At 35.0% G+C, this 11,898-nt stretch overlaps 1 protein-coding gene and 1 pseudogene across 1 annotated transcript; both read right to left on the bottom strand.

Annotated features, from left to right (window-relative positions):
* Positions 1-3,034: 3,034 nt before the first annotated feature.
* Positions 3,035-3,973, bottom strand: LOC139040914 (olfactory receptor 5D18-like). The gene has a single exon (XM_070488622.1). It carries the CDS (start codon positions 3,971-3,973, stop codon positions 3,035-3,037), a length of 939 nt encoding a protein of 312 aa, XP_070344723.1.
* Positions 3,974-9,729: 5,756 nt separating this feature from the next.
* LOC139040915 (olfactory receptor 5D14-like) lies at positions 9,730-10,726 on the bottom strand (annotated as a pseudogene).
* Between the last annotated feature and the right edge of the window lie 1,172 nt (positions 10,727-11,898).

The following is an 11,898-nucleotide window of genomic DNA, read 5'->3' on the forward strand; positions in this document are numbered from 1 at the left end:
GTTATATGATAAGATGTGGAAGGTCTTTTGGTAACCTTTTCAGAAATTAAGAAAGTGAGTGTTTCTAATGATTGCAGAACAAACCACTCCAAAACATATTAATTAAAATCAACAACTAAAGATTATTGTGAGAAATTGGCATGTAACTTGGATGGAGTTGAAAGAGTTGAGTGATATTCCTATTTTAGCACAATCTCTGACAGTTTCTAGTCCCATTTCCATTTAATATGACCAAGCAGTCTCCGTATTTTCATCTATTAAAAAGTGGAAATAGAAATGATGCTGAACCCTCTTGCTTTCTAACATTGTGATATCTTTCCAAGGATACATTAATTAATTGGAATAAATAATCCAAACATATATTCATAATATTTCTCACACAAAGAATATTTCCAGGGCTCAGCCCCATGGCTGAGTGGTTAAAGTCCTGCGCACTCCACTTCAGCGGCCCAGGTTCACAGCCCAAATCCTGGGCGCAAATGTACTCCAGTCCCCAACCACACAGTGGAGGTAACCCACATACAAAAAAAATGGAGGAAGATTGGCACAGATGTTAGCTCAGGCTTATTCTTCCTCAGCAAAATAAAATATTTCCAAAAATATTTTTTCAATTTTGATTGATTATATTTTATCCAAATTTGCAATGCAATTATATTTTAATTAGTGGTATAATTATTATTGAATTATTACAAGGTTAACTTAATACAGAAAGAAAAACTTTTGATTTTGCTAAAAGCATCATGAAATAAAAAGTATGAATCTGATTAATAACATTGTAGTGATCAATGGGAGGAGTAGGATTGAATGTAAGTTCAGGAGAAGGAAAGGCACAAATATGACTGTTTTGGATGTCATTTATTTATGTATTCTAAATGGATATGCAATGGAAATTACAGTTTTTGTTATTTAAGTTTATGATGAAATATTGTATATGTAAAATTAAATTCTTCAAATATATACCTTTTCAAAACTAATTGAGAAGCATATGACCAAAAGATGTGAAGACTACTGAGTCATGTTGTATATAGAAGCAACAGAATCTACTATAAAGAATCTGAACTGTCACAACCTGATAATGGAAAACATATTGTATGCCAGTGTTTAATGGAAAGTGTGCTTCTGATATGTCTGGAGTCTTGAATGATTTCATGAATTCTATCAACAATTGCTTTTACAATGTTGGCGAGGTCACTTAAGCATCATAGGCCTTGGTTTCTTCAAAGTAAAGGCAAATGGTTTGTGGTAATTCTATCAAAAAATGTGGTCATCCTTGGTGCATGCAGGACAGAAGTAAAATAAACTTCTCTAAAAAAAGGCATTAACCATTACGGATTCAGTTTAAGATTAATATAAATAATTTCTTAATTTCAAAGAAAATTAGAAATTGCATAATTGCTAAATGTATAACAAAGATAAATTAGTAAATAGCTAGAGAAACAGAAGTCAATAGAAGAGAAAAGCATTCCCTCATCAGACATCCAATATCTAAAACGCTATTTTATTTTTCCATATAGAATGGTTATTTAATTGATTCCTTATTATATAATGTATATGAATGGAACATTTCAATAATGAACATAAGGTTAAAATAACATGAACATTCCAAATAACTTTATTGAATCCATATAAAATTGTTACCCACGTTAGATTTTCTTCCTTACTAAAATACCTGGAAATTTATTTCTTCCATTATATTGATGATTAGTTTGGAATTTTATCTAGACATATTGATTAAAGAGAAGGAGAAGGACGTATAATTTATTCAAGCAAAAGTGAGTTATTAATGTTAAAGAAATCTAGAATTTTTAATTTACCAGATCAAATAGGTCTTAATAGTAATGAATGCCTGCTTTTCATTTTATTTTGAATAAAGTTATATAGGTGATTTGTTTCCAACACTTGAGGTGACTCCAGACACTTTTTTTTTTTTTTAAGATGGGAGTTCAATTGAGAAGGATTCAGAAATTACCCTCATGTTCAGGAAAAAGAATCAAGGAATTGATCATGGTTTTGATGTGTTTATAGGCAGAATGAAAGTATGAAGTACAGATTGGGTTGATACCCTGCTTACTTTTTGCCTATAAGATTTCTTGAGAGCCAATCTACTATTTCTATGCCTCTGGTGGAGTCTATCACAGCTTATCATCCTACCATACTTGAGCTCCTTTGAAACACATTCAGAATAAAGGCCGTGTCTTATCAACTTTCCATTCATGTCAAGTAACCTGTATACACAATAATATACACACACACGTGCATGTCATAAAGTATTCACTCAATAAAAAATTCGGTTCATCATTGACTCAGTATTGCATTTTGACTTTGCCATGCTTCCATCTTCCAAAGAAAACTCCTTGTTGAAATGTGTCTCCTAAAATTCTGACCATTCTGTTATTCAAGGACAAATTCAAACAATACCTGTTTTATGAAGACATCTCTCTAATGTCCCTAAATGGATTTGAACTTTCCTTTCTCTCAAATTCTCAATGATAACTTATTATTTTCTACCTTATACAGTGACTACTTTTTTCACTGCCCTACTGTCAACACTAGATTTTACATTCCTTGAAGGATGAAGACTAGTCTTACTTTAACTGCTATTTGTACTTTTACAAGAGAAATTCACATGTTTATTGAGAGCCTAGTGCACTTCAGGTATGTTATAAGAAGGGGATAAAACTGCTTATTGAGATTACACAAGGTTTTACATATGATATTTATACAGTCTTTTTAAAATATAGTCTTTTTATTCTTCACAATCAGATTAAGAGCTAGTTTACATTATCTCAATTTTATAGATTAAAAATTAAAGATGAGAGAGATGGCTATTTTATTTTCCAGTAAGAGATAGAGCCAAGTTTAGTCTCTTTGAACTAAAATCCATGACTTTTCTATTGTACAACATTAACTCTTCATAATTTTAAATTAATTAATTTAAAATCAACATTTATGGACACACTTTATTTACATATCAGGGACAAACTCTGTTAAAATAATATGCTTAATAAGAATATGCTTAATAATAATAATATGGTTAATAAGAATGCTTAAGAAGAATTATTTTGCTGACAATATCCTTGACATCCTTATTTCTCAAACTGTAGATCAGAGGATTCAACATGGGGATCACCACTGTGTAAAACACAGAGGCCACTTTGACTGTGTGCCTGGAGTTTTTGGAGTTGGGCACACAGTAGAGGAAGAGGATGGTGCCATAGAAGATAGTAACGGTTGTCAGGTGTGAGGCACAGGTGGAGAAGGCTTTGCAGCGCCCACTGGCTGAATGCATCTTGAGGATAGCGACAATGATAAATCCATAAGACATGAGAATGATGAGTAGTGTGCTAACCGCATTAAAGGTGGCAAAAATGAAAAGTAGCAACTGGTTGACATAAGTATCAGAGCAAGAGAGGGACAGCAACGAGGAGAATTCACAGAAGAAATGATTAATTGTGTTGAAACCTCGAAATGATAATTTGATAACAGAACATGTGAATATCAAGGAACAAGCTACTCCCCATGCATATGATCCGACCACTAGCACGGCACAGAGTTTCTGGGACATGGCAAATGTGTAGAGCAGAGGGTTACAAATGGCCACAAAACGGTCATAGGCCATCACAGCTAATAAAAAGAATTCAGTTACCGCAAAGGTACAAGAGAAAAAGAATTGTACTACACATCCTATAAATGAAATGGTTCTGTCTTCCACAACTAGGTTCACCAGGGTCTTGGGAGTAATGACGGAGGAATAGCAGAAATCCACAAATGAGAGGTGGCTGAGGAAAAAGTACATAGGGGTGTGTAGCTTGGGGTTAATTTTGATTATTACAATCATCCCAATATTCCCTACAACAGTGACAGTGTAAATAGCCAGAAAAATCAAGACGAGAGGGATTTGCAGTTCTGGGAAATCTGAGAAGCCCAAGAGAGTGAACGTGGCCCCAGTTTTATTTCTCTCTGACAGTAACATGGTTTCTGTTTGTTAGAATCTGAATCAGTCCTGAAAATAAAAATATTAAGGAGAGTGAGGATATAAGAAGCTTGGTTAACTGCCCTTCCCAAGACTGCAAAATGAAGCAAAATATGCCTTTCAGGATTTCTTTTTGTATTTTCTATGCAAGATACACTAAATGTATAAAATTGTAAAACATAACGACCATTTAAAATGTTTCCTTATGTAAAAACAATACAGTTATTGCATTATGTTTGTACTCAATTATAATTTTTAATATTTACAAAAAAGTATGAAATCAAGAGATTTATGGTTATTTTAAAGCAAATCCTCCCATAACACTTTCAGCTCTCCTTGAAAATTATAAGTTCATAAAAGATAAACCTAGCATACTGCAATGACTGATTATGTCAGTACTATAATCAGTAACAAAAATGAGAAATTTCTAAACAAATTAATTTTTGCATCATATATTCATACTTTGACATTAAGAATGAAAACCTCTAATACTTTACATTTGTGCCTTTATTGTTAATTCCTTATAGCACTTTAATCTTTGCTTTTCACTCTGACTCAGTAAATCTGTTATCAAAGTTAAGCTTAATTGATTTTTCTCAAAGAGTGTGCTCCTCAGCTCGGGGAATCCCAAATGTCAATCCTTCCTCATTGCTTGAGGAATAATAGAATTGGAACAGATGATAAAGGTAATCTAGTCTACCTCCTTGTTCTGGAGGTGACATAAGGGAAACTGGAGAATCTTGGCTTTCCCAACGAAATGCAAGTAAGTACCAATCTACATGTCTGTGACCAGATCCTACATCTCCAGACTCCCAGCCCCAGATCCATTTTATTACACCAGACCCTGATCCGTATTCTTGTCTAGCTACTAACATATTTCCTTTATGAATTATCATACCTTTTCTGTGTATGTGAGGAAGATTGGCTCTGGGCTAAGATCTGTTGCCAATCTTCCTCTTTTTGCTTGAGGAAGACTATCACTGAGCTAATGTCTGTGCCGGTCTTCCTCTATTTTTATGTGGGATGTTACCACAGCATAGCTTGATGAGCTGTGCTGGGTTTTCTCTGGGGATCCGAACCTGTGAACCCCGGGCTGCCGAAGTGGAGTGCATGAACTTAACCACTATGCAACCAGGCTGACCCCTAATCATCATACTTTTAATTGACAAACTAGAGACTCTAAACCTATGAGAAATAGCCCAATGACAGCATACACGCCACAGAGTTATACTAGAAAGGAACATCGAGATGAAATGAGAAGGGGATTTAGGGACATTTTCTCTCCCAGTAATAACTAAGTATAGTAAAGACTCTGACTTAGAAACTTCTCTTTCAAAGGTCTCTCTCTCTCTCTCTTTCTCTCTTTCTACTCTCCCTTCAAGACATATAGGATATTCCTTCTGTCCTATATTACCTGTGAGGGAGAGAGATTCTAAATTGGAGGTAGTACTGCATTATAAAGACTTTTCATGAGAAAATAGTAATACAAAAGAATTATATTTCTCTAAATGGTTGCCAACACTTTTAAGATCTTACCATTCTGGAAAACTCTTTCTCTATCATTTCTGGTAAGATTACCTCTGGTCCCACAACCCAAGAAATGGATTTCAGATGGCTCATCAATAAAAATGTCAGATCATATGCAAAACTGAGACACTCAAGAGCCCTCTGTCCCTATATTCATAAATTTGAGTATTAACGACAACCTCAAAAGACAATCCATCACAAAGTCAGATGTTCTAATTATCAAACTTTTTTCATAATACAATATTTAATTTAGCTAAAGCATTTAAAAATTCATTTTAAACTAATATTATATTTAATATAATGGCTCCTGTGTCCTGAAAACTATATAGGAAATATAACAGCTGAAATCTTCTTCCGTGTAATTCTTTTCCCAATTTTTTTTTTTAAAGATTTTATTTTTCTCCTTTTTCTCCCCAAAGCCCCCCGGTACATAGTTGTATATTTCGTTGTGGGTCCTTCTAGTTGTGGCATGTGGGACGCTGCCTCAGCGTGGTCTGATGAGCAGTGCCATGTCAGCGCCCAGGATTCAAACCAACGAAACACTGGGCCGCCTGCAGCGGAGCGCACGAACTTAACCACTCGGCCACGGGGCCAGCCCCTCTTTTCCCAATTTTTTTGTAACTTTTTGCCCACAAGGGACATGTGTATCCTGCTTTATAATCTTAATTAAAGCTGATCACTTTTAATTGTTTTTCAATAGAGGATCTATTCAATCTCTGCTTGTTTCAATTTATTTAAATATTTGTCTGTTCTACCTGGATCCCTTTCCAAAAATTTGTAGAATCAAGATAATGCACATTCCCTCAAATTCTCAGAGTTCTTCTCTCCCCACAACTCCTGTACCTCGGCTCCTCCCAGCCCCAGTACCAGTTCTTCATGGGCTGTTAGCGAGGAGTTCAGCCAAGCCAGGCCCTCTGACACAAAGCTCTTGAGAATAAATAAATAAATGTATCTTCTTCTTTGCATGTTCACATGTGTAACTTTTGCAGGGGCTAAATATTTTTCAAGAGCTGTCTAGATCTAAAGGATAAGTTCCCCCATCATGTTGTTTTCTACATACCCTACATTGAAATTAGCATCAATCTGTCTCTAGAATCTTAAAACAAACCTGCTGGAGGCAAAGGGAGGACCTCTGCAGATTGGGAGTGATGCATGTGTTCTTATAGCTACAGTCACTACCTTTGGGACATGAACCCTAGAGACCACCCATTGCCCCATTCTCTTGAGGTCATTAAATAAACAATTAAAATTAATCACCTTTCTCTAACATAATTCTTGTATGCTAGAAAACCTGGAGCAGCATAAGGGGTATTTCACATGAAAATTTATAAGGTCACTTCCCCCAGGCCCCTAATTAGTCCCATACCTCATACAACTACCAAAATTATGTAATTATAAAAGTCATCATTATCAAGTATTAACTGAGTGACTACTATATGGCAAGCATAACTGTCTGCTTCCATATCATCCACTCTCACCATATTGGAGATCTTCTAGGTCATCTTGATGCCTTCAGAGTTAAAACAGAAATATTTACAAATTTAATATTAAGTTGGGAAAATTATCCAGTCCCTTTTAAATCTTTGTTCTGTTCTATTACTCTTGCCCCAGCTAGTCTGACCTCTTTCCTTCTGTTCCTTGCCTTCTGTTTCTAGAAAATATTGTACATTCCTTACTTATGGTCTTTTCTGCCAGTTTTTTTCCCCCTTCCTTGGAATGCTGCCCCTTAAGTTTTTGTTCAAATGGACCTTTCAGTGGAAACTTCCGTGAACATACTATTGTACTGCAGGGGCTACTCCACTATCCAATTTAATGTTTAAAGTACTTAACAAGCTTCAAATATATTTTTAATCTTTATTTATTGCAGTTATTATATATTGTTTGTTTCTCCCTGCTAGAATAAAAGTTCCAGAGAAAAAGAAAAGCAGAGAATGTGTTCACTTATATATTCTAAACTCCTACATCAATTGATTAACATAAAGTAAGTGTACCAAGAATCTTACTGAATAATAAACATGACCTTCCAAGGAACTTGGAATAGAGCCAAACTTTCCAGAACTATGAGGAATTTAAGATCAGACAGGAGATAGTTCACAAAGAACAATAAGGATGTTTTAGAAGTGATTATTGAAACTTGGCGGTCAAAATAAAACAAAATAAGACAAACCAAAACAAGTGTCCACTTTGCTGAATTTTCTATCTCTAGTCAGAAACCAGGGAAATAAGGTTGAGTACATAATGAGGATATGTAATTACTCATTCATTCATTCTTTCAATAAATGTTTATTAGAGGTTTACCCTAAGCTAGGTGCTATCTTAGGTATTGGAGAAGAAGAGCAAGAATGTCCATTTTTCAACAAATTTAATTTAATGGGGAATAAAAAATAAATATGCAATGATTTTCCAGTAATTATAAATGCAAAAAAATATATAATTGAAGGTTTCATTTTAAATAGGGAGGTCAGCCAAGACTATAGTGAGGTGGTATTTGAGTGTGGACCATTTCCAAGTGAGAAAGCAAATTATGCAAATAACTGAGGGAAGAGCGTTGAATTTGAGACAAAGGGAATAGCAAATACAATTGATTTTCAAATCGACAGTCAGCTTTTTTCATGCATCTCAATAATTCTGCAGTTTGCAGTAGTGTCCTATGTTTTCTAAACCCCTTTTGCAACAAATGTAACTTGGATATTTCAGCATGATATTATTTATGGCAGAAAGAAAAAAGGAAGCTTATCTGGGTATATCAATTGGTGGTCCTTTAAAGCTGTATTTGTGCCACTGTGTTGGTACTTTTTAGAACAACAACAAAATATGAGATGGCACTAGTTGAGTACTTTTGTAGTACATTTTCTTTAAGAAATTGCCCTTAAATAATTTCAGCTCTACTGAAATAATCTGGGATGATAAAACCAAAAGAGGTTTATCAATGTAGTTTTAAAACTTTAAGTCTTTTAAAGACATTCAAGGAAATAAAAAGTACTTCCACCAATGGTACAAGCGTCAAAACAATCAACTATAAGAACTACATTGCTACACTGCTTCTCTTTCCTGTCCCAAATGCATTTTTGGCCAAAAGTCCTGTGTGCAGCCTGGAAAGCAAGACTATGTGTAGTGTTCTTTGTCCTGAAAAGTAAAGACATTTTAGGGACAGTGAGTCCCTGACTTCCCATCCACTTGCTAACAGTACTAAGTCATTAACAGGAGTTTATAAAAAATGTAACCATCGATAAAATAAGCATTAGAATAAACACTCATGCCAAAATTGCATCTAACAAAATAACATATTGTTATATAATTTAATACCAAACTCACTTTAAATTTCCCCAGTTGTCTCAAAGATATATTTGTACAGTTAGTTTGAATCAAGAATCAAACAAATTTGGTTGTTATAACTAAATTTTTTTATTATGTGACGGTTCCATGTATTCTGTAGCATTATGTTCTGTGTAGTGTGTAACAGTTTTGAGTGTGTGTTCATGTACATGTATGTGCGTTCAGGTAATTTTTTGGAAAAATTGGACCATCTGTATTTTTCTTATTGCTTTATTTGTCATCATTTGACTTGTTCCTGCACCAATTCCTTTAAACTGGTACATCAAGAAGCTTTATTAGTTTAGATTCACTCTTTTAGTTTCCTTTAGGCAAGAATTCTTCATAGGTGGTTGTGACTATTGCCAGTTGCATCAAATTGTGACATACGTGTTAACTAGTTGTCCACTTTCAGTGCTGCTAAGTCTGATCTGTGGATTCAGGCAGTGTCAGGTTGATTACTTCCTTTAAGCATTTCCCACCAACTTTTCACTTGATGACTTTAATAGTCTCCAAGGTACTAGAGTGAAAGGACACTAGATTTAGAGTTAACAGAGTTGAGTTCCTGTCTTAAATTAATCATTTCAGTCAATTCTAGGCTAGTTTCTTGAATCTCTGTGTCATCATCTACACAATAGATGTAACTGTCCTTGCCCAATCTACTTCTCAGCATAAGCTGATTGTTAGAAAGCCCAAGATTGTGGATTCATAGAATTTGCAGAACCCAAGGAATGAAAGTATCAGAAGAGTATCATCCCCCCTTTTATCACATAGCGTATCCATCTGTATCTCCCAAAAAATACACAATGCTTCAGTGACATACAACACAAATAACTTCAAGGGAATTCAGTTTACCGATTCAAAATATGGTGACATCAGTCACCAAAAAAACCTCATGCGAATATGTGCTGTAGGTTTTAGAAGACTCTGTTTCCACTGCTTTTAAGATTAAAAACATCTTTTGAGATTGGTTCAGAAAACAGGACTTTTGTGTCAATTAATTTCTGGAAGGCATCCTTCTCATCTTTATTCCTCAAGCTATAGATCGGAGCGTTCAACATGAGGTTGACCATTGTGTAAAATCCAGAGGCCACTTTGACAATTTGCCAAGAGTTTTTGGAGTTGGGCACAGAGTAGAAGGAAACGATGGTCCCGTGAAAGATGGTGATGGCGATAAGGTAGGAGGCACAGGTGGAGAAGGCTCACAATGCCCGCTAGCAGAACAGATGTTAAGTACAGTCTTAAAAATAAATACGTATCTAGCAAGGATGACGCATAGTATACTCACCTCATTGAAGGTGGCAAAACCAAAGAGCAGTAGGTGGGGAATTTGTATATTGGAGATTGAGATAGCAATGAGAGCAGTATATTCACAGAAAAAGTGGTTGATTATGTTATGTCCAGAAAAGTTTAACCGAAGAGCATAGCAAAGGAGTACCAAGGGGCCAGCCATACCCCAGAGGTACGACCCAGCCACCAGGAGGGCACAGAGCCTCTGTGACATGGCCACTGTATAAAGCAGAGGATTACAGATGGCCACAAAGTGGTCACAGGCCATCACTGCCAAGATGAATGTTTCTGCCACTGCAGATATACAAGCCAAGAAGAATTGCATGATGCATCCTATGAAAGAAATGGTTCTGTCTTCCATAACCAACTTCTCTAACAGTTTGAGTGTAACTATAATGGAATAACAGAAATCAACAAAGGACAAGTGGCTGAGAAAAAAATATATGGGGATGTTGAGTTTAGGACTGATCCTGATGATCATGTTCATGCTGAGGTTCCCCACCAAAGTGACTGTGTAGGTGGTCAAGAATGCCAGGAACAGGGCATCTGAACGTCTGGATATTCTGAGAAGCCCAAGAGGGTTAACGTGGCTCCAGTACTCTGATTTCCTTCAGCTAACAACATGATTGTTGTTGAAGAATATCTGAAATAATGATAATAAAAATATTAATGATGATAGTAAATTTTTATAACATTTACCATGTGGCAGGCATTGTGCTAAAAGATTCAAATATATTAATTTCAATCTTCAAATACCACTATGAATTGTAAAACAGGTAGCCCCATATTTTACATAAGGAAACTGAGGCATATGTAAGTTAAGGAACTTGTTAGAGGTTACACAGCTTGTTAGTGATGAGTTGGGTTTTGAAGTCGATCTAAGTGCCAGAATTTGAATTAAGTTTATGATTAGACAGAAAAGTATTCTACATTGTTGTAGAAAAACATCTGTCTTTCACAGTTCCATCGTTCTGAGGACCTGTGTTTTTTTTGAAATAGCGCTAATATAACAATGAATATAATTTAAGCACTAAAATTTATAAAGGAAGGATCAGGAGTAGTAAAGCATTAGAAGTGATCATACTTCTAGAGTTACGATATTCAAATTGAGGATCATAGGAAAGGCAGCATTTATGAGTCACCAAAAGAATTTTCAAGTTTTGAAAAAATATATGGACATTGAAGGAAATATAGCCCTGTATATCTTCAGGCTTTCCATTGATTTATGCTGATGCTACAGTAATTGCCCTAAGGTTCTAAAAACTCTGTAGTGACCTGGTGAAATGAGCAAGTTGCATTTATGACATGCTATTCCCTCTCTCCTGTGTTTTCTTTCCTACTAAAGTGTTATCTCACTTAGTGTCACTGATGCTCTCAATATACTCATCTAGATTCCTTGATTATTATCTTTTAATTTTCTATTATTACATTTTAATCTGTTAGCTTTACTAGGCATATTATAACACTAAATACTTAAAATATCTGATATGGAGAGCAACTTATAATGTGGTTTGCTCAATCCTTCTATATTTTCTACAGCCTTCCATATTCTCTAACATGTTTTCTATATTCTTGCTAGATAATGTGCTAAACGTCAATGGTTACATAGTCACCCTCCAAATTTCTGGTGATATAAACATTGGTTTTGATTAAAGCTACGTATGTGATTATCTTATTTTGAGTCATGAAATCTTTGTTATATTTATAGATGTTACTTTGAGAAAACAAAAGCATCTGTATTCTACAGTAGTTCATAACCACAGATGTATCTTTAATCATTTAATAATGTTTTAAAA

This window comes from Equus asinus, chromosome 17 (assembly GCF_041296235.1).
Source record: "Equus asinus isolate D_3611 breed Donkey chromosome 17, EquAss-T2T_v2, whole genome shotgun sequence".
In the NCBI taxonomy this organism is placed as follows: Eukaryota; Metazoa; Chordata; class Mammalia; order Perissodactyla; family Equidae; genus Equus; species Equus asinus.